At 44.1% G+C, this 24,008-nt stretch overlaps 1 protein-coding gene across 2 annotated transcripts in view; it reads right to left on the reverse strand.

Annotated features, from left to right (window-relative positions):
• Positions 1–5,859: 5,859 nt before the first annotated feature.
• INPP5A (inositol polyphosphate-5-phosphatase A) overlaps positions 5,860–24,008 on the reverse strand; it is a 309,623-nt gene continuing 291,474 nt past the window's right edge. The window contains exons 13-16 of one of the 2 annotated variants that reach the window (XM_048505609.1): positions 15,925–16,036; positions 9,270–9,338; positions 8,080–8,116; positions 5,860–7,835 (exon numbers count right to left, since the gene is read on the reverse strand). In XM_048505609.1, the coding sequence (XP_048361566.1) occupies positions 7,786–7,835; positions 8,080–8,116; positions 9,270–9,338; positions 15,925–16,036 (268 nt within the window). In that variant the 3' untranslated portion in view covers positions 5,860–7,785. Of the gene's footprint in view, positions 7,836–8,028; positions 8,117–9,269; positions 9,339–15,924; positions 16,037–24,008 lie in introns of both variants that reach the window. The other variant, XM_048505610.1, reaches the window with a different exon arrangement.

Raw genomic sequence — 24,008 nt, forward strand, 5'->3', positions numbered from 1 at the left:
CAGGTTTGAATAAAAATGTGCCTGACTGCTGCTCATAGCTAAAGTTTGGCGCTAAATCCTTGGACAAGTTGAAGACTCCCCCCCCCCACACACACACAAGAGTTTCAAACCCCTTTGAGAGGGGTTCCCAACAAAGACTGAAAGATTTTTATGTCAGTTTGCAGGTACACAAGGAAGATCGCACAACTCCAATGAAAATAAGGATCTAGTAGTTCCTTGCAGGCAAACTCTACTTTGTTCTATCCTAAGCATGTATGAACTAGAACAGTGGTTCCAAATCTGGGGTAGGGATACCCCCAGGGGTATGCACCAGAGCATTTGAGGGCACAAGAAAAAATACATAATGGGTTTGCTAATATGAGAGTACAATGTTAGGGAAATGATGGGTTGCCAAGATGTACGTGAGTGAAAAAAGTCTGGGAATCACTGGACTAGAGCATACTTCTTCAGAGGCAATGACAAACTCCTCACTAGGCAGTTCAAAACAGATTCAAAACCATTCTCTTCTGTTTTGTCTCTCAACCTGACAGTGTGCACAAGAGATTCAAGATGGAAAATGCATTGACTATGAAAATGACCTGCGCTTACAAGTTTCAGCTGCTTTGAGTCTCCACTGGGGTGAAAAAAAACCTGGCACAAATGCAGTGAAATAAATTAAAAAAATAAATAACCCTGGCTCTTAGAACTTAAGTCCTCAAAGCTTAATTCCTTTAGGGAGAAGCACTGGGTCTCAATCCTGTCTGGAAACATTTGCTCTGATCTGGAAGCACTGCCACGACTTCACAGTATGTCACTGGAAAACACAACTGAGACTGGATTGGACAATGTACTGATCCATCTTCAATAGTGCTTAAATTGTGCTCATTGTGCTCATGATTAGATACACTTTTTATATCTTCAAGGCTCGAAACCAGAAAGTGAGGATACAAACCCCTACTTTTTCATAAAGCTCATTGACTGTCTTGGCCTAACCTTATGCAGGATTGTCCGGAAGATATAAGGCAGGTGGGAGACCACGTCTACTAGTGAGGGGTAGTGCTCAATTAAGTTTGCGATGCAAACATAAAGCTTGGCTACCACCCAGGGCCTCTACTTTCCCCTTCCTTTCTAAATTCAGTCTAATTTCCAGTTTTTCAGGAAATCAAAGTCTTCTCATGTTAGCCAAAATGGAAGAATCTGGAAAAAAGTGTAGCTCAGCCTGCAGGGAGGAGGGCAGCTTAGAAATGAAATGAAATAAATAAATAAAAATAACAACCAGAGACCCCATGATTTCAAAGTCCAAACTACACCTTTTGCCTCAGAGGTGGTCCTTGAGTGGGGCGGGGATTATCTAAAATTTTCCTGCTTCTTATTGAGAAACCGCAAACATAAAGTCTAAGGTGCCACTAATTTGTTTGGATTTTCTCTCCTTTTCCAACACACTGCCACCACAGTGACCCATTCTGTCACAGAACGACTCATTCTGGAAGATTGTCCTAAGCCTTCCAGCAAGCAAAAGAATCCCCTGCCTTCATCCGGAAGTCTATCTTTCTCCCCTATATCTCTGACCTATTTGGAAAAAGCCAATTGACCTTCACTGCTTAAAAGGCTTGTTCCAATTATTGGGGGGGCGGGGGGAGAGGGCTAGAAGAAGGGAATTGGACAATACGCTGCAAAAGAATTTCTCCCCCTCTCCTGGCTTCCAGGGCCATAATAAACACTTAGCCCAGAGCCTAATTGCTTTTATTCAACGCCAATCCCCAAACACATTTTCTTCAGTTTCACTGATTTCAATAACCGTGAGTTCGAATCCTGGTGATTTCAATTAAGCCAGTCAATTGGCATATGTGTGTGTTTGTGACCATTTCCATTATATTCATTGTTTATCCACTTCTGAAGTGGCTTGTGAATCAGGCTTGGAGCGTAATAGAGGAGCTTGTCACAGGTCAGAGTTCTTAGGCACCTTAGCAGCAATTTCCCCTACTCATGAGTAAGGCTTATGACCCAGTCAAACTTGTGCAGCTCAGTCGTGTTCATGTTTATTTGGAAGTAGTAGGTTTCACTACACTCAGCGGAAGTTACCCACAGAGAGTTTTAAACTGTACTGCTGCACACACCTGCTGGATCGCATTAACACTTAATCTTCTAAATAAACATGCACAGGATCTGAGATTACAAAAGACTGCAGGAGGCTGATGGTAATTGGTTCTCTGATCTACAAGGCTGAAGATGGTGAATAGGGCCTCACTATAGCCTGTCTCAGAAAAAGATGTTAGTGGGGCTGTATATTCCTCCACCACAGAATTCAACATGCCAGACCTTCTTTGTCTGGCATGCTCCATACAGGTCCTAGTGGTTACCTAGTCCTGCTCACCCCACCCGTTTGAAAGTAAAAATATAATGAATTATAAACGCTCTTGGATCAAAGTGCCACATTCAGTAATGAACAAAATGACGATTTTGACCAAAGCAGTGAATAAAAATGAATGAGAATTCTCGTATTCATTTGGGACTTCTAATGTGGAAGCTTATAATTTTTTGGACCGCTGCAGCTCAACTGACCTTTCTGACATCCTTATCTGAAACAGAGTATAGCAAATTCAACCGCAAATATTGATGATACATAAAAAGCTCTGCAACCCACAATAAGCTTCATGAGTTATTGCAAATCATATACCTCCCCACTCTCCTGAAAGGGCACCTATGGCATTCCCCCATCCAGAGCCTGATTGTTGCACTAACAGCTCTAACCCGTTCAAGCTCTCTGAAACTTTTCCTCTTTAGCATCCTTTAAAAAATTGACCTAGAGGTTCACCTGATTTGAGGGCTTTCTATTAAGAAGACTTTTGCAGCATAGTTTGCTTAAGTTGCTATTTTTTTGCTTTAGTTTTGGTTGTGTCTTTATTTGGGTGGCTTGTATTACCATACATTACGTTTTATTTTAATGATTGTTCTCATATTTAAAAGTGACACCCAACACAGAACTCAACTTACCTTTTGCTTACTGGAGAGTTGCCAGGATAGGAAAGATATTACCAGAAGCAGTTTCCCATTTCATAGAATACGTGTCTGTGCCACCAAGTCACAATCAACTTATGGCATCACCAAGGTGCCTCCATGGCAAGTGATAAAGCAGAGGTGGTTTTCCATTGCCTTTCTCTGCAGAGGCCTCCTTGGTGGTCTCCCAGCCAAGTACTGACCCTGCTTCGCCTCTGAGACTTGATGAGACTGGACTATACCATACCATTCTACGCCCCCCTAATTAGCAGTGAGAAAAATCCTCTCTTCTTCTTTACCCATAACTAAAACAGAGCCTTCCTGGAATCTCAGACTGGGAATCCTGGGCCTGGCTAATAAACTCTGGCATTGTTTTTGAGCCCACACCAATATATTCCCAAAGAACAGGCTTTCTCTCTGTAATTTTGTCTTAATACAGGCTCAACAGGGGCATTTCTACAGAAAATGGTGCTCATTGCAAGCACTGAAATTGACCCCCCCCCCCAATCCAACAGGTCTTCCCCATCTTGGAAAACCAGCTCTCTAATGGTCAGATCTATCTGCCTTTAAGAACCGATAGACCTGGTTTCCAGGGAGGCCAGGTCTACCCATTCCTTTCAACTGTGGGTAGACCAGCTGTTATGAAGAACTGGTAGACCTGACTGCTTCTTAATGGTGGCAAGACCAGCCATTTGAGTGGTGGTGGCTTCCACCTTTGCAAAGGGGCAGCCAGGGCATCCCAGGCAAGTCATGCTCAAGGCTCGTGACCTGTGTTTCCCCACCCTAAATATTCCAGTGTACATACGTAGATGACAATCTACCTGTTTTTGCAGCAAAATCAAACTTGCCCAGCCCTTAATAGGCAATTGTGCATGGATGGTAGGTTGCATTTGACTTTGTTTGTCACAATTCAGCAAGCCTGGTTCATTGATTTAACCCCCCCCCTCAAATAAAACAGATACCACCAATTAAAGAAAACAGTTCTCTGTAAAAAGAATATTAACCTTCACATTGGCTCCAAATAACAGAGCCGAAAGAGTTGATACTGTTGGCCTGGGAAACAACGAAGTTCTATAGGATTTTTGTACCAGATGCTTGAAAAAGTTTATATTTCCCTTGGAAACCATTTTCATTTGATGGTAGTGGTGACATTTTCTTCTGAGCAGCTCAACTGGCAAGTCTTCTGCAGCCTCCCAGAGCTCAGAATTCCCCGAGGACTCTCAGGACCAGAGGCACAGGGATTTTGCTGTGCTTTGTGAAGAAAACAGAGCTTCCAAAGGAATTACAGGAGCAGGAACCCAAATCAAGAAATTGTACCAATCAGAGCCTTAAGGCTACAGGAAAGTATTATATAAGTCTTTAAAGGGGGGGGGGGTTACAATCAGGTTATCAGCATTACTGTTTAGAATTTCCAGCTCAAAACAGCACTTGCAAATATGTTAGCTAACAACACAGTTGAGCCAGAGCAATCATTTAAGGCAACTCTCAGTGATGGTGGGGTTTCCAAGGCAAGAGATGTCCAGAAGTGGTTTGCCATTGTCTGTCTCTGCTTAGCAACCCCGGACTTCCTTGGTGGTCTCAAATGCTAAGCAGGGCTGAACCATTGAAGTCCACTGGATCTTAGCGGGATCCCCCCCCCTTTAAGGATTCAATTTTGTTTCTTCCTTTAAAGGGTGTAATCCTCCCCCCACACTCAGGATTGCAGGTGGTTTGGATTCCACCTAAACATCAGGTAAAACTTCCTGACAGAAAGGGCAGTTTGACAGTGGAATGCACTACCTCGAGGTGTGGTGGAGTCTCCTTCTTTGGAGGTTTTTGAAGAGTGGCTCAGTAGCCATCTGTCTGGAGTGTATTAATTATGTGTTCTTGCATTGCAGGGGTTTGGCCTTGATGGCCCTTGGGGTCTCCTCCAACTCTATGATTCTATGAATTACTTCCAGTAAATGTGCAAAGGGCCAAGAGTTGACCTGAAGTTTCACTTACACATGATCCTGACACATTAAGTAGATATAATGCTTCTGGGTTGAAATCAGTCTGACCTTTGACTTGATCCTTAAAGTGTTTATTCGGAAACTTGTTTCACTGTGTTCAGTGGGACTAACTTCAGTGGGGCAGGTGTGAAAAGTATTGCAGGTTTGTATTTTTAAAAAATATATATGTAATGAAATTATTTCTGAACACCAGTTTGTAGAGCTGAAAGGAGTAAGTTTCTGCATAGATGTAAGTAGCTTTTTCATTGTAATGTGCTTGGCAGTTTTTAGATAGAAGCAGTGAAAGAGAAAAACAAGGTGACGTAGGAGACTCTGCTCCCCTACTCCTTTGTCATCAGTGTTGGCACAAGGACCTCCCCCATCCGATTAACTGATTAACTTGTCTCTCCATGCTTTAGCGTTCCAGTCTGCTTTTTAATAGCGCGTCATGTTTAACTCTGCACCGTAGGTAGTGGCAAGAAAGAGAAGAGTTTGCATGTATATCCTGCTTTTCTCAACTGCAAGGAATCTCAATGTGGCTTAGAAGTTCCTTCTCTTCCCCACAACAGACCCCTTGCGAGGTAGGTGGGACTGAGAGTCTGGAAGAACTGTGGCTAGCCTAAGGTCGCCCAGCAGGCTTCATGTGTAGGAGCAAGGAAATACATCCACTTCACCAGATTAAAGTCCAGGCCTAGGGCTCTTAACACTACCCCAGCTGGCTCTCAGTGTGTCTGAGCATATGCAGAAAACCCATCCCATGCTATCACTCGTACCTAGGGCTCAGCAGGAACTGCACCTCTCGGGTTTCCACTCGCCTCTTCTCCGTTCCCCCGCCCACCTTGCACGCGATGGAGGTCACCAGAGCGACGCACCCTCCCCAGAGGCAGGAAAGAGCCACGCCGCCAGCCAGCCGTTTTCACCACCATCAGTTTTTATTGCTTGAGAACCAGAGCGCTCCTTTTCCACGTGGCGCACACAAAAATGCCAACTCTCCCAAACGCGGAACGCCCCACCTGGCTCCATCCTCCGGCCTGAAAAAGGGGGGGGGGGCGTCTGCGGGGTAACCCCGGAGACACCCTCCCTCCCTCGCCCCCCAAGCCGGGGAGTGATGTATATCCCCCAGGGCTGCCCGGTCTCCCCTCCCCACCCCCCCTCTCGCCAGTCCCTGAACTCGGTAGTGTTTTAATTGCCAGCCATTCGGGTGTGTTTCATCTGCGGGCTCCCTAATCGCCTTTTAATGCTGCACTTAGAGCTGCAAGGGGGAGGGGAGCGGAGGGGGACCGTCAGGCCAGAGAGATTTGTTTTTAAAAAAAGGGAAGACGAGCTCCCAATCGCTGGCTTCCTTCCTCTGCAAACCCACTCCAAAGCTGCTACCTCCACGTCGGGCTGGTCCGCTTCCGTCCCACTCCTTACTGTGTGTAGCGAATACTTGGCACCAGAATTTGCTGCTTAAATACGTGACTATAGCAGGCGGATGAAGAAGGCTCCTGGATCGAGATATATACATTGGGAGGGGTGGGAAACCCTTTGGCTGGTCTGGCACTCGGGGGGGCTGGGATCCCACAGGGGAAGCCAGCCCCGTAAGCGCCCATTCGCATCTCACTCGATTTAGACCCCTGCCCTAAAAGACTAGCATCTTAAACCCGCGCCTAGCCTGATCGTCCGCAGGGTCACTCGGTAGTAAAGTCCACGGGCGTCAACGAGGGTTGACTGGTTACAGCAAACAGCCCCATCCAGCTTAGGATCGTTTACTTCCGAGTAAACACGCACGAATCATCACTCTGCTGGGTCCGACGGCTTTCCGTGGGAATTTTATTCTCCCCGGCTAAACGTGGTGAGGATCTGGCTGCGATGGCTTTTCAACGAGGAGTAAACGTGTTTCAGGATCGCGGGGACGACTAACCACAGTGTTTCTACACGGAGATCCTAACCCGCTGACTCCGGAAATTTAACCCCATTGAAGTCCACCGCAGATCCTGGCATCCAAAGTTTACATACATTCTGGGTATTCTGGAAAAGGCTATTTCTCATAAGCAGGAAGGGGGAAACCGTTTATAATTATAAATTATATCTATATCTGTGTATATATATATCGTCTATACACACTCACATAGAAATATATAAATATATACACGTATGTATAGAAAGCATCCGATGCTGTGTGTGATTCAAAAAACAAACAAACCCATGGAACATGGCAGTATAGGCAATAACATGAGAAAAACGAAAAGTCTATAAAAATGACAAAAAATAAAATTCTTCATCCCTCTAAACCTAACCCCCACCCCCCCTTTCCCACCCTTACTCCAATCACAGGAATCGTAAATCTTGGTTAACAAGTAACAATACACCAGGACTGTCTATACAAGGCAATGTACAAAATCCCAACCTGGCCCTGAGCCAGAAAAGGGCGATGAAAATTGTCATTCGACATTATATATAATTTCACATTGACAAACTTTAAAAACAAACCGAAAAACACACAAAAAACCCCAGCACAGTGAAATCTAAAACACAGAATATCGTGGCTAATAGAGGATATTTTTTCCCTTCCTTTTTGGCAACTGGAATTGGGGGCATAGAATGTGCATCTCCATATAAAAATAAAATCCCACATTTGATGCCACAGGCATAGACAAGACGGTGAGGTATGAGAGTTCTGGCGTTTCTTGTTTCCTTTTCCCAGGACTGCACAGTCCAGAGGCCGCCTTTGCTAGTGTACGATCAACAGCATGAAAACGGTAATGACACTTCTAATGAAAACGACACAAGGAGCGATGCTTCGACGGGGCGACAGGGTGGGCCTCCGAGGCCTTCCTTCTCTTCCTCTTCCTCCTGGCTACAAAGAGCTTTCCCGAAAGATCTTCTCGTTTCGGAGGCATCTTTTCCCTGTTGCGGAAGCGAGCGGCATTTTTGTTGGGTGGCTTTTGGGGTGGGGGGGTGCTCGCTTGAAAGAAAGACTAGACCCCCCCCCCCGCCAAAAATAGGGGGAGAGGGGGAAAGGCGCTGCGGGTGGGGCGAGGGGGAAACGTGTAAAGGAAAGGGAGGGGAAAGTAAGAAGAAGTTCTAGTGTGATATTTACCACCACATCACTGCACGACACAACACTTGTGCACATTGGCAATAGGTTTACCTGCCCCTGTGGCTATTCGAAAGGACAGGAACACGGGCTGCGGAGAGGGAGGGAGAGAAAAGAGAAGGTTAGCAGGTGGGGCCGCCCCTGGGGAGCTGCATCCACGCCCCGACAGCCACGAAGGGAAAGCGGCCACGGGTCAGGAGCCCTGGTGGGGCCCACAAGGCCGGGAGGGAAAAGCACCCTCCCCACACCCACTTCTCCCGCCTGGATGACCCAGGATGGAAAATATTTTGGGCTGCAGTTCTTGGGCAGAAGGCGCACGATCCCGGGCAGGCTTACTCAGAAACAAGTCCTTTTTTATCCAAAGGGAGCTTCGGTAAATGAGTCTAGACTGGCAGCCAGCTTGAACCCAGGTAGACCTCCCGGGCAGCCCTGCATGTCGCTGCCTTCTGCAGTCGAAGTTTACAAGGGTGAGTTTTGGAAGCCCCTTGGAGGCAAACCGGTTCAAGGGTCGCAGATCTCCACATGATCCCGCCCGCCCGCCCGATCCCCTTTGCTCAGAGTCAGCCCGGCTGAATTGGCTTCCCTCCCTGGTCAAGGCGTCTCGGGACTGCCAGGGCATTAAAGAGGCGAAAAAGCCCTCCCCCCGCTTCCAATCCGGAGCGGGCTGCCCGTTGACTCCCAATGCACATGATGACCTCGCGTGTCGATTTGAATCAAACTCCCTTCGTGCTGCCTGCACAAAAAACGGAGGCGCGCGTGCGCGGAGATGCTTTCACCCCAGGGCACAATCCGATCTCACCTTCGTACCCCATCCTGGGACAACCCTAATCCCCAGTGGCAGGACACGGCTTCCTTCAGGTGGAGAACCCCAGGGACCCCGGGGGAGCTTTTCCCCAAGGCACGGCGCCGCTTCCCCGTTTGCAAGAGGGCAGATCGCCCGGCCAGCAACGCGTTCAGACGCTCGCTGGAAACCCCGGGTGTTGCCTGCAAAGGAGCCCCGCAGCCGCGGAGCGCGGGACCTCCGACTCGTGTGTTTCAGGCCCCTCCGCAATGCTGCTGCTGCTGGACGTTCAAACCTATTTGGAGTAAGCCCCACTGAACGAAGTAGGGCTGCCTTTCCCGGGCTACTCCCAAGTAGGGACCGCAGTCTCGGTTTCTTGCGAGTCTCAGCCCCCTTCTCAACCCGACCCAGTTCCCAGGCATGCACCCACACACGCACACAAACCGGAATGGAACGAGGTTACCTTGTGGTCCCCCATGCAGATGTTTGGTCCAATATGGTCATACACCACTTGCTTCTCCTCGTTTTCTGACTGGGTAGAAACACACACACACACAAAAAGCCGCTAGTCAGTGTGGAGTTTCCTGGGGAGAGGCTGGCGGCCAGATCAAAGTCCCAGGTATGTAAATGACTTTTCCGCCAGGAGAAGGCTGAACAGGGGAGGGAGGGGAAGGTCGGGCTTAACCCCCTTCCTCTCCGGCTAACACACAAAGCTCCCTCTGGAAGAAATGCCCCTTCCCTTCAACAGAGCTCTCTTACCAAGAGACCTGGGTCTGGCTGTAGAAGCTAAATATTACTTCACTCATAAATGGAGGAAGGGGGACCAGCTATGTATATATTTGATAAGATGCATAAGATCTTAAAGCTGGGCAGGCTGCGTGCCCACTTACAAGTTTAACAGGGCAAGCCTGGGCATGCCTGCTCAGAAGTAAACCCCACTATGTTCAAGGGGTTTACTCCCAGGTAAGTGTGTTAAAAAGTGGGGGTGGGGGGTGGACCGACCTATTCCGAACAGCATTCACAAAATTTTTAGAGCATCTTCGCTAAACTTTTCAATGGGAAAATATTATCATTGATTCTTAAGTAGATCTGGACCGCATAGAAAAGGATTTCTCTTATTCACCTCTCACACAACGAATATATTATTCTTTTATGGCACCATCTAAGCTGATACTTACTTAGGACTTTATGTCCGTGTAGGAGTTCAGCATATGTTTAGCTTTCCTCCAATGTGACTTTAAAAATGGTTTAATTTGCTGAGAAGTGTTTATACAAGCAGCCATTAATAAATGCGTGTGTGTGTGGGGGGGGGGGGGGAGAGGAGTGTCAACTGATTAAAGCAGCTAATCAATTAACTAGCTTGGTGTTCCCTGGCCAATTAATTAACCAATTACAATAAATGCCAGTATGGTAGTGTAGATGATTCCCACCACCTGGTTTTAATGAAGGGTAGTGGTTTGTCTTAAATTTGCATAAGGCCTCGGTCTTAGCCATACTGCCTTAGAAATAGTTCACACTGAACACAGTGGGAATTACTTTCTTGGGGACTTTGGTCTTAGCACCTCTCTGTTGTTTTATTCAATGCCACTGGAATAATCTGGGGCATGTGCTTATATGGAAAGATGGACCATTTTTCGTGGTACTCTCCAAGCTGCTCAAAACGCTTGTCAGAGTTTAAGCTCATATTTTAAAACCTACGATTAAATGCCTTAATCGATTAGCCACCTTGATCCAGTGATTAATGCTTTCAGCCCTAACCCTATTACCAGATTACCCGGTTTAGATCTCATCAGGCTCTGCTGCAGCACAGAAAATGAAAACATTGAGCAAAAGGAGAAGTTAAATATGAGTTAAAAAAGAATAGGGTGGGGAGAGAGTATGCCTCAAATTGTCATTTGCAGAAAGCTACTTATTTGCTTCTCTTAGCCCTCCATCCCCAAATTTTAAACATATTCATTAGGAAATAAAAGTTCCAATGATTTCAATAGGGCCTACAGTGCTTTGGAATAAACTCAGGAATGAATGCTGGCAAGAACCATGAAAATGAATGGGGAATTTTGTCATCAATTTAGATGGGATTTTGGATTTTCACATTGACCGCAAAAGAGGCACTGGATGACTGATCTATTTTTTCTTTCTCTTCCCACCCCCCCACCCCCGCCCCAAACCTTTTGAATTATTTCTACTCTGTCCTAGGCTCACACTTGATTTCCTTTCTCTTCCCCTCTACTCTTCAAACAAATAATGAAATCGACACAGCATCGACCACAGCTGACCGTCTGCTTTGTTTATCTGGCATAATGACCCTGCTAAAGCAATCACTTAAGAGAGAGAGAGAGAGACTCTGACTTGCACTTTCTCAAGCTGGTTAAACTGGACGATAATTAAATCTGGAACCCACGCCCATCTCCCCCAGATCTTCATACATGCTCGCAAACACCAGCTGCACTCGTGCGTACGTTGCCATCCTCATTTATTTCAGATGAAAAACAGTCAAGCTTCTCCTCATCTGTAATCAGTCAAGTTTGACTGGGCAAGAACCTTCTATATAAACAGCCGTATTTGGGACTATAAAGTTAAAATTGAATTATCTTTAATGCAGTAAGGAAGCTTAAGGTCATATTTGCTTTCTAGTACGCTTGCCTGGCAATATATCTATGTATATCTGTTCATCTATCTATCTATATACATGGGGAGAGAGAAAGAGAAAGGCACATGTGAAAAAGCTTAACCTTCTGCATTGTATGCATGAACACTTTCCAATATTTCAAGCTCATAATGCTACTGCCAGTGGAAGTGGCGATACATTCATCAAAAGCGACTTGATAATTTACAAAGGCAGCATCAAATTGTGGATTTTCAAGTGCATAATCTTTAGACAGATAAACAAATTACAGCAGCGCATGAACAGAAACACGCTCCACTCAGCTGAGCATTCATTATGCCACGCTCACAGGCAGCCCTGTGACTCCCGTGCATTGGGCAACCTTTGGTGTGTTAGGGCTCAGCAAGCATAAAATAACATGCTGGGGAGGTAACCGACCATGGCATGATAGATGAGGTGGTGCTAAAGCTGTTTACAGCTCCATGGCTCTACAATCTGCAAAGTATAGTGTGTGGAGTCTGGCGCAGGGCTGTCTGCTAATTTGGGCACGGCTAAAAGCCTGTGCCCCTCTGCAAACAAAGGAACCCAAATCTGCTGGCTAAAATCGATCTGCAGCTTTTACAGAGCACTTGGCATGTTTGTTACCTCCCTGTAAACTACCATAGGTGGGTACTTCCATTTTATGGATGGGGAACAGAGACCAGGAGACAGGGGTGCCAACTTTTGTTTAGTTAGGATTTCCAACCCGTGAAGGAATTCTGCATGTGAAACCTCTGTCGCTTGTAACGATGGGGAGGAAAAACTGTATGTTCTGCTTGCCCTCCACCTGTTAAAGCAACAGGACCCCTACCAGAAAAAAAATGGCCAATTTGGTTGCCGAGCTGTACACAATTATGAGAGCCAGTGTGGTGTAGTGGTTAGAGGATCTGATTAGGATCTAGTAGATCCAGGTGTCAATCTCCTACTTTGCCACGGAAGCTTGCTGAGTGACCTTGGGCCAGTCAAACATCTCAGCCTAATCTTGCTTACAGGGTTGTTGAGAGAAGAAAAAAATGAATGATGTAACCTACTTTTAGGTTCCTATTAAGGAGGAAAAAAAGGATAAAGGGAGTCCCCTGTGTAAGCACTGGATCATTACTGATGCCACATCATGACGTTTACTAGGCAGACTATATTTATGGGGTGGTTTGCCATTGCTTTCCCCAAGTTGCCTACATCTACCTCCAGCAAGCTGGGGACTGTGAAGAAAGTTTAATTTTTCCCTGAGACTCATTTTAGTGAGCTTGGAAAGATGGAAAGCGGAGTCAACTTTGAACCGGCTATCTGAAACTTCTGTTAGATTTGAACTCAGGCTGTGAACAGAGCTTTGACTACAGTGCTGCAGCTTACCACTCTGCCCCATGGTGCTTCTGTTAGGGAGAAAGGCGGCAAGGAAGCAAGTGAGGAAGTAAATAAATCCTTTGTGGAAAGGAACTGCATGTCTGCAGAACGCAAGTTGCTCTCTACCCACTGTACTAAAAACAGTTGTATTTTGATTGGAACAAAACAACATGTGACTAAGTACCTACACGTGCCATGAGTTTAATATGGCTGAGGAAAGAAAAACTGTGAGCATTAGCAAAAGGGCCCAACAGCAGCACTAGTAAGCCTGGGGGACAGGGTGGAGGTTGCACTGGTAATGCATGAAAGCAGCAGGCGATGTGGGCGGGATCAACAACATAGTTGCTTCCTCATACCAGTGTTGTCCAGTCTGGCATAAAAAGTAATAATGGCATCTGTGCCGCTCATGTGATTTTTTAAAAACACATTGTTAGTATGGCCTTCATCCCCTGCCTTATGAAATATTGGATTTTCATATTATTCCTTACACTGTGTGCTATAAAATGCCAGTTTCTATGTTTGTATGTGTAGGTAGCAGAGTGTCCATCTAAAAACACGCCAAAGGCAAAAGGTCTGTTTGCAAAACTAAATCAATGCATGAGTTACTCCAGGCAATAGAATCTGGAAGCCTCATTGACCATGGGCATATCTTGATCACCACATCCCGCCAAACTGTTGTGATATAATGAATCCTGGAAAACTCCCTGATACTGGACATTACCTTTGAGAAACCATTTCCTCAAACAATTGCTTCTTCCATGCATTTCCTCAATCTCTAGATACGATCTTCCTAACAGCAAGATCCCTTCCTGATTCATTCAAGCCTCAGACAAATTTGAATACTCAAGGCAGAGACTTTAGGAAGCACCTCTGCATAAACCATTCAAGGTTTCACTGATATAATCTAGGACCAATTGACCCCATTGTCCTGGGAAGTAGAGATAATAGATAGAACTGTTAATTAGCTCAACTCTGCAAGTCCAGTAAGGAAGCCCCAAGCAGTTGCAAAGAAACGAAACCTAAGTTTGAATTTCCTGCCTTACCTGCACAAAGGGGTATAAAAATACTGCTCACCAGAGCTCAATACTAGCCTGAACCTCTCTTGGTCATGTTGGTTTGAGACACAATATCATCCTTCGCATTGGGTTTCCATGCTGCCACAGGAACCCTTGCCTTCTTCCAGATCTTCATCAGCTGATTTAGGTAATGTAACCCTTGCTCCCCAACTCCCATTCTATCATCCAACTCTATCCGTTTCCTCCCTATCTATATATCTAGGAACTGTGTATGAGCCTTTAACGTCTCACTGTGTGATTGTTTGCAACCAAAACTTATATAAAAATCTTTGAACTGCAATTTGGTCTTTTGTGAATTCTCTGCGGATACATTTCAAGCCGTTTCTGGTATAGTCATCTAAAAAGATCCCCTCCCAGCCTACCTCTTGCATTGCCAAGCCGAGTAATTCCCCATTGCTATATTAAAATAAGTTCTTATACTGTTATGCTGGGTAACAACCCCCTTCATACACTGCTGGAGTGGGTGCAGCCATGCCCTGACAGCTGTCATGCTTTCTCTGGTAAAAGTATGTAACTGGCTAAAGATTAGTTTTTTTAAAAAAAACTTAAAAAGAGAAGAAGGAAAATAAATTTTAAAAGGAAAAGAAGGTAATTTAAGATGACTAATGATTCCAATAAAATGTATCTAAAACTATTTAAGGGAGACTTTGGCCATTTATGCATGCAGAAGGTTCCGCCCCCTTTTTTTGTGTAAATGGGAAAGCCCACTGCAAAGTGTCCACAGCTGAGCTGATGGCCATTTGGCCCTCCTCACACTTGGTTGTTCAATGCATTCAGGAGGAACTACTCTTGCATGGGGGGATGGGGAAACTGAGAGGAGTGAGAAAACCGGAAGAGAGGTAAACACACGTTGAATCCCTTTGCTTTCCCTTCACTTTCCCTGAAAAGTTGCCCTTTGAAAACTTTTGGAAATTCTCAGATCTGAGAGCATGGTGCATTCTGGAGAGGGGGAAACATATGCACAACTGAGAATCTAACACAAAGGGAATGTATGCTTAATGTGAAGGAGACCCCAAGTGCATAAAAGCTGTTTGTGTTGGGGGAACTTAGTTTAGATGGCTCTCACAGGAGCAACAGAATGCCAGTCCTCTCTGGCCACCAAGACCTCTCTGGCCTTTATAACCCTCCCCCTTCCTTTCCTCACACCTTTATCTCCAGCTCTGCCCCCGCTCCTTTGCCCTGGCCCTTTCTCCCTGAGTCCCAGTTCTCCATCTGGCCACTTGTTCCCATGAGTGGTGCAGCTGGCTCTAGGACTCTGGAGGCTCCAGGCCCTTATTCTTCTCTGCCCCTCCCTCCAGCACCTGCCCCTCCCTCCAGCTGTGGAAAGACTGGCTGGGTGGGCTAGGGCCACCTCCTGCCTGTTGTTCCAGCTGCTTGTCAGCTCTGGAGGCTCCCAAAGTATCACAGGTGGGGTGGCTCTGCTCCAGGTTGCTCCCAGGGCTGCTCTCCTTGATCTGCTGCCATGCCCTGCAGGTAGGCCTTTGTGGGCCATCGAGTTGGGCAGCATTTTGAACTGGGGGGAGGAGCCTGGGAGGGGGGAGGCTGGCAGACAGGAGTTTGGAGTCCCCAACACTAGACAGGTATTGTCCAATTTTGAAGTGCAGTAAATAGTAAGAACAGTAGGGTGACTTGGATAATTTGACTGTTCAGTTCTTCAATCCAAATGGTAACATCAGGGTGGAGTCATAGCAGGAGGCTGCTTTGTACTGAGTCAGTCTCTGTCAAGCTCAATATTGCCAGCTCTGAGCAGCGGCAGCTCTCCAGCATCCCAAGAAGAGGTTTTTCATACCATCTACAATCTTTGCTCTGAGAAAAATCAACTATGATAAAGAATTTAGGGGGTTCTTTTACTCTCTCCATTATTTACAGCTCTCCAGCCCTCCTGCTCCCTTGCTTCACCACTGCCTATCTCCCCTCGTAAACAATGATGTCCAGAAATGTTTTTTTTAAATAAAAATGATCTGCTATTATATAACTTTTTAGCTTCCTAAAATAAATTATCTGCTATTACATAACTTTCTAGTTTCCTCCCCTTTCAGTTTTAAGGCTGTTCTTACCTTTAGAATCAGCTCTTTGGCAGAATGTGACATCAAGATCCTGTCACACCAAGCTGGACATCTAGTGTTCATGTACTGCATTCCCTGGCTACAATCTTCACTATACGGATAGCTGAGGGAAGGGGGAAAAAAAAGCAAAGGAAACATCTGTGAGCAAACAGTTTAAGTTGCAAGAAAAATTTGTCAATTGTTGATTCTACTAAATTCCATTTCCGCCCCTTAAAAATTCAGATATTTAATTGTTATTTATAGACCACCTAAAATTGCCCATGCTGTGCAAAATATCCCTTGCACACAAAATTACAATATAAAGCTGATTACCACCTAAAGATCATTTGTGTGTATGTGTGCTGTCAAGTCACAGTTGACTTATGAGGACCCCGTAAGGTAAGAGATGTTTGGAGGTGGTTTGCCCTTGCCTGCCTCTGTGTGGACTGGGGGAGTTCTGAGAGAACTATGACTGGCCCAAGATCATCCAGCAGGCTTCATGTGGAGGAGTGTGGAATTGAACACGGTTCTCTTGGTTAGAGCCCCACCACCCTTAAAAACTATACTATGCTAATCATTCCAATTTATACTCAATAACCAGTCATAGATTCTTGAGCATGCCTGAATGATGCAAATGCCACATCTACAGTATACATTTTTATGTACATACTTAAACCATGAAAATTTAGGCTGAAATGGACCTAACACTGCATTCACTTTCTGTAATGTTTAAACAAAGCACACACTATCATGGTTCTTTCTTTGAGATTAGATTCACTACTAATTTAGGACATCTAGTCCCAGTAATACATACATCAGATTTCAAGTGCATGTTGATTCCTGCCTCCATTATGTAGGCAATAACAATTCCACAAATGGTGTACTGGCCGTAAAATTTGCCTGGTGGGATTAATTCATTGATGTGGAAGGAATAATGCTTAATTTTTTTTCAGGATGCCTGCTTTTACCAATTCATGTTAAGCGGCAATGTTTTGGTTTGGGAAATTCTGTTTTATTATTTATTAACCAGTGAAAAGTAAGAATGCAGGACGAATGAGTTTTGGGAAACAAAAACAACGACACAAATATCAAAAGTGGACTGAAATCCATTTTGCTTACTGCAGGTTTCAAAAAGGAATGATTGGGGGCTTTCAAGATGAGGAGTTTTAAAATAAGATTTGTGGGATTGAAACAGAAAATGCCTTCATGCTTGAAGAGAAACTTATTTACCACCCTACTTGGTGTGGTATTATAAAACTGAGATGCATAGCTCTCTACCAAATGGGTTTACAAGCTACACTGCCATTAAAAAGATTAGCCATGGCAAACAGCCAATTAAAGTGTACTGAATGTATTGGAACAAACCAGTGAACTCAGTACCTTTTCCACCTCATCAAACCTAACAAGACTCATTTTCAAAATATATTATGAGAATTCAATTTGCTGCTTCACTGCCATACAGAAGGTACAGCTTATTTCTGAGTGTCTGTAGGCAGCCTGATGATGTCATATTCTTGCTAGGAGAATTGTCTGCAATTTAAGGGCTGGCTTTTGCAGGCAGCATATTAATGCTGGTCTCTCCTTTTAAGTTGTGCGTGAACTTGGCATAACAAAGACTACTATTTCTGTTAGAGAAGTTGTACAAATCAATCATATTCTATATGGCTCACCCTTTTCACAGTATTAACTTTCTGGGTTTTCAACTCTATACTTCATGGATGGCACAGCACAAACGGCTAATAACAAGTCCTGCAGTATTTCATAGCAGCTGCCTATATTTTCATAGTTTTTTTTTTTTTAAAAGAATAGGGAATCCGAGCAAGTTTTCTAGCTGTTTAATTTGGGTGTTTGATACTATGACATGGATGTCTATCTCCCTTTCTCGAAAAATAGTTTCGACCCAAAGTGAGCCACAGCAATAAACACAATATAAATATATTAGTATTTTCAGTGTGTCAAGTGCTGCTAAGTTGGTCCTGACCTATGACGACCCTATGAATTAATGATCTTTAAAACATCCTATCAGTCTTGGTGAGGTCTTGGAGAATGAGGGATGTGGCTTCCTTTACAGAGTCAACCCATCTCATGTTGGGTTCTTTCTATTTTCCTGCTGTCTTCAATTTTTCCTAGCATTATTGTCTTTTCCAGTGACTCTTGTCTTCTCATGTGACCACAGCATGATAGCTTCAGTTTGGTAATTTTAGTTTCTAGGGAGAGTTCAGGCTTGATTTGCTCTAGAACCTATTGATTAGTCTTTTTGACATTCCATGGTATCCATAAAACTCTCTTCTAACACTACGGCTCATTCCGCACACGCAGAATAATGCACTTTCAAACTGCTTTCAGTGCTCTTTGAAGCTGTGCGGAATGGCAAAATCCACTTTCAAACAGTTGTGAAAGTGGTTTGAAAACGCATTATTTTGCGTGTGCGGAAGGGGCCGTATACCTTTCAAATGACTCAACTTTCTTCTTGGCAGCATTCTTCACTGTTCAACTTTCACAGCCATACATAGCAGTCAGAAATACTATAGTGTGATCTTGGTCACCATCAACACACCCTTACACTTAAAAATATGTTATAGCTTCTTCATGGCTGCCCTTCCCAGTCTTAGGCCCTTTCCGCACACGCAGAATAATGCATTTTCAAACCACTTTCACAACTGTTTGCAAGTGGATTTTGCTATTCCGCACAGCTTCAAAGAACATTGAAAGCAATTTGAAAGTGCATTATTCTGCATGTGTGGAAAGAGTCTTAGTCTCGCTCTGATTTCTTTTTTGTAGTTTTCCTTTTGGTGATGATGGAAGCAAGGAACAGAAAATCTGAAACAATTTCAATTTCTTCATCATCACCCTTAAAGTTGGGCAAATCCCCAGTATTCATTACTTTTGTCTTCTTGATATTCAGCTGTAATCCTGCTTTGGAATGTCCTGCTTTCACCTTCATCAGTACTCATTCAAGTCTTCGCTATCTTCTTCTAGTAATGGGGAGTCATAAGCAAATCCCAAATTATTAACGTTCCTTCCACCAATTTTCACTCTGCCTTCACCTAAACTTAAACCAGTTTTCCTTATGGTATGTTCTGTATACAGATTGAACAGATAGGGAGATAAACACATCTTTGTCTGACACCTTTGCTATTTTGAAACCATTCTGTTTCTCCAAATGATGTTTTAACAGTAGCCTCTTGTCCAGAGCATAGGTTGCGCATAAAAACAGTCAGATGCTGTTGCACACCCATTTTTTTAACACCAACCATAAAAAGCAGTTAATCTTGGCCATAGGTAGTTCAACATTTCACATGTGCTATTCATATGGCACTGTCTGGCTGGGTCCCAGGCTGCTGGGCCCAAACAGCTCATTCCTTGGAATGAGGAATACACTGGAATATATTGTGCCCAGTATTGTTTGGAGGAAAAAATCCTACACTCTTTAATAGTCCCAGTTTCCCTAATATAGCCACAGTTGTTTCACTGATATCTAGAACATGTTTATACCTTGGAAAAGTCTCAATTGAGGGAATTTTTAAAGGTTCCAGCCCAGGTGTGGGCAAAATTAAGTTTGGGACTCTTGATCCACTGACTGCAGTTCATATGGCACCTCTCTCTCCTGCCTCCCCATATGTGCTGGGACTGAAATTTTTCCTGCCAGGATATAAAACTTCTGATGAAGCCCTTCCGTCTCAACCCTGGGCATGGGGAGTTGAGGGTTTATTTTATTTATTTCATTGATACCCCCATCTAACTCCCCAGTGGGAAACCAACCAGTTTACATTGTTGCCCTCTTTTCCATTTTATCCTCACATCAACTCTGTGAGGTAGGTACGTGTGTATGTGTGTATGTGACTGGCCCAAGGTCACCCAGAAAGATTCCATAACAGAGTGAAGATCTGAAGCTGGCTCTCCTAGATTCTAGACTGATACTCTAACCAGTATGTCCCTGTCCCTGGTTGCATTAAATAAGAAATGCACGCTTTATGGAGAGCCAGCGTGGTGTTGTGGCTAGACTAGGATCTGGGATACCTGGGTTCGAATCCTCCCTCTGCCATGGAAGCTTGCTTGGTGGCCTTGGGCCAGTCACACAGTCTAATCTACCTTACAGGATTGTTGTGAGGATAAAAGGGAGGAGAGGAGAATGATTTAAACCACCTTGGGTCCCTACTAGGGTATAAATGAATGAATAAATAAATATGTTCAGATAGTGTCTGTTCTTGTGACTTTGCACATGCCAGATGTTAATGTTTTAAAATATCCCCTCCCTCTCTAAAAATGGACTCTTCTAGGTGAGGCTAAGGAAGTATTCCATTTTGTCATTTCAGAGAGCAACTGAACTGGTCTGCAGAGAACAACTAGATCTGATTCCAGTAGAACCTTACAGACCAACAAGATTTTCAGGATAAAAGCTTCCAAGAGTCAAGCTGCCTTTGCCAGATACTTGTCTTTCTGTTGGAAAGAGGATGCCAATTCTTGTGGCAAATTTTGATGTGCTTAAAAAAAAACCCCTGGCATAATTCAAATGTTTTATCACCATTGTGGAGCCAGACATTTTTTTTTTTTAAAAAAAATCTCATTGCATCTTATTCTGGTTGGAGAATGCAATGAAATGCATTATTTATGAAGGCCCAATTCAGAAAGTAGGAATTTCTCATGAGTCATATTTACAGTGTTGCAAAACTGCTCTCCGTTTCTGGAGTACCTGTTTTCTGCACTGTACTTATTGTTCTCCCCCACCAAATAGATTCAGAAATGCCTTTATGATAATCCATGAAGCGTTGGGAGAGAACTAAAATATCCAGATGCCCTCCACAGGAGTCTCCTTCCATTTTACCCTTCTCAGTCTTAGCCAACAGATCTCCGCCAACAACCATTGAGATCCATCTAGCTTCTGGCTCACGAAAGATCAGTTCCCCTCATCTGCCTACAGTGTCTAGGATCCCTTGACTTTCCTTCCTGCCACATCTGATCCTTTCTCTGCAACACCACTGTGAGCCAAGGTGGCACAATAGAAACCCTTTCATGCGGCCACTGCAGCAACAGTGCAGAACTTTACAGCGTAACACAGGTTCTCAAATGATAAGTCCTGCTATGCAGAGACATCTTAGGAGAGAAGGAACAAGTAACATGGTTTCTTGCAGAAGAGAAGATTTCAACAGTTGTGTGGTAGGAAGTCATGCCCTCTACCATACCCTTATGCCCCCTAAGGTCCTGCTACATTCCTTTATAAGTACACACTAAAGTTTTCTAGTATTGCTCACGTGTTGTGAAGGAATTCTGAATGAGTGCAGTCAAATAGTCTGTATCCTAATTGAGGCAAGTGTCTGTCTAACTGAAATCGATTATTAAGGTTGCTGGAGAACTTCTCCTATGTGGAAAGATGGTCCTTTTAACTTTAGGGGGAAGAGGAAGATGGCTAAAGTATTGATTGACTTTCCTGGGATTCTGTAAACTGTGTGCCATACCAAAAAATCATTGAAATGTAGGCAAGTTTTACTGTAATGTAGGCTAAAGGGGGGCATGATAGATGTTTATAAAATTATGCATGGGTGAAGAAAGTGGGTAGAGAGCTTTTACTCTCCCATAATACTAGAACTCAGGGTCACCCAGTGATGTTGACGGGCTATAGGTTCAGGACAAACAGAAGGAAATACTTTTTTACTCGGTAAGTAACTAAATTGTAGAATTCACTGTCAGTGGATGCAGTGATGGGTATGAGCACAAGTGGATTTAAACGGGGGTGATATTCATGGAGGATATACCCATCAATGGCAACTAGCCATAGAGAATAAAAGGTCAACTCCATATTCAGAGGCAATAAATCTCTGAAACCCTTTGCTAGAGGGTAACGTTTGCTGGTCTTCTGGGGCACCTGGTTGGCAACTATGTGAGACAATATTCTGGATCACGATGGATCACTGGTCTGATTCAGCAGGGCTTTCCTTATGTTTTTGTGAAATACTGTTCAGAAAACAAGGCAGAATAGACATCCAGTTTAAAGCCTGAATTTATTTAATTCCTAGCCAACATAATCCTTTTTCGATTTGGCAGATTCCTGTAGGACAATTAACGAATGTCTGGGACGATGTAGTATTGATTGGCTTGCTTGGGATTCTATAAGCTGCATGTCTTGCAAAAATTCCATTGTAATGTAGGCAAGTTTCTAATTTTCTGTGGCCCATTATGCATGGAATACTTATCTCAAAACTTTTCACTGCGCAGTGGGCTTGCAGAAGGCTCTCCTCATGTTTCTTTGTTTATATGGGAGGAGGTACTCCCTCCTTTCCCCACAATTTTTCTGCAAAGAGCTCTCCAGGCCTGGTTCTCTCAACTCCAGCCATCAAGTGATTCTTAAAGGCACAGATCTCATTACACTTGGTAGTCAAGACTGTTGGCTCAGCCCTTTAAGTTGCACTTATGTCGATATTACTGTTCCAAAAGTAATGCTCCCTCCTGCCTAAATGAAAGAAGCAAAGCAATTCCCTGGACCACAGGATGCTAAAAAGGGGGGCTGTCCTAGAGCAGATATTCTCTCCTCCATTTCCCTCCCCTCCCCTCCCCAAAACACTGCCTGCTGCAGGTGCTCCCACTGCCAGAGGACAGAGGCTTATTATTTCCAAGCTCTCTTTATGTCGATATCTAAAAATATCAACAGAACTAGAGGTCAATGTTGTATGAGTCAGCTTCTTTCCTGTTACTTGAGGCAGCTGACAACATGGACGGGGGAATGACAGGAAAGGCATGCAAAGTGGTGCGATGGAGAAGGAAGGCTGGCCATGGGTGGAGGGAAGATCTCTGGGGCAAAGCTGTGCCTACTGGCAAAATATCCCTACTCTGGAAGCAAAGCAAATTAAAAGTCATGTTAAAAGTGGTCTTGCTTGCCATGGAGAGAATGAAAAGTGAAAGTGAAACTTGAGGAGACAAGTCTGTACAAGAAATCTTGCTGTAACTGACATTCAACCCCATCAAGCAGCAAGCACATTGTGTGTAATCCTTCTCTATTTCCAACATTCACTATAATTGCTCATCCAGAAAAAGGAAGAACCACCAAGGAAAATGCCCCAAATTCTAAGTAAATGAACACCACAGATTTATAACAGAAGTTTCAAACTGTAAGATTAGGTTAGGATCAGTGGTAGGATTCAAATAATTTAACAACCTGTTCTGGTGGTGGAATTCAAATAATTTAACACTGGTTGTTTACAAGCACCATTTTAACAACTGGTTCTCCCGAAGTGGTGCGAACCTGCTGAATCCCACCACTGGTTAGGATGTTCACTGCACAGTCAGAGCTATGGAGGTATTCTGACCTATGGACTATGTACATGTACATTTGAGTTGATGGTCCTACTATTATTGTCAACCAAGTTTAAAGTTCATTGGGAACTATATTTGGATTTTTTAAAAAGCTCACTAATCAATATTATTTGCCTAATGATGTTATAATCACTGCTGTAGCCAGTTAAGCCTGGGTAACCTTCTACAAAATTGTGAATTAATTTCTTTTCAGTCTTCTGACATCATAAACCAGATGGCAACTGTCAGCACACAAGTGAAATTGGCAATAAAATCAAATGTAACCTCTCATAAAATATGTCCACCTTCAAGAGGGGAGCTTCTAATGGAATAACCATTTCCCTAATAGTTGTCCAAATGCTTTTGCCTTTATTGCACTAGAACGCATAAGGGTATTTCTCAGACATAATCATTGAGGTTTGAGGATTCATATTTTTCTGTCAAACATTGTTTGTGAAATACAGCATTCTGGTGTGTTTGTACTAAGCAGCTGATATCAGCAAAAACCACCAGGGGTTTATATAGGCTTGGATCCAAATGTGCTTTTGCATGAGAGGAAGGGGACTTCTGCTCACATGAACGGGGCAGGGTTGTGGTAGAGATTCCTCTCTGTTTCTCTTTTACATTCCAGTCTTGTTTGTTCTATCCTCTATTTTTTCCTCAGGGTTTTCTGATCTTTAGGAGTATTGGGTGGGGGGAACACAGTGGATGATAGCAGAAATGGGAAGGCAGCAGAGACATTCTATCTTTGGATGAGAAAACCTTTGTGCAAGGTTTCCAAAGAATGTGGGTGTCATCAGACTATTAGT

This window comes from Sphaerodactylus townsendi, linkage group LG08 (genome assembly GCF_021028975.2).
Source record: "Sphaerodactylus townsendi isolate TG3544 linkage group LG08, MPM_Stown_v2.3, whole genome shotgun sequence".
Classification (NCBI taxonomy): domain Eukaryota; kingdom Metazoa; phylum Chordata; class Lepidosauria; order Squamata; family Sphaerodactylidae; genus Sphaerodactylus; species Sphaerodactylus townsendi.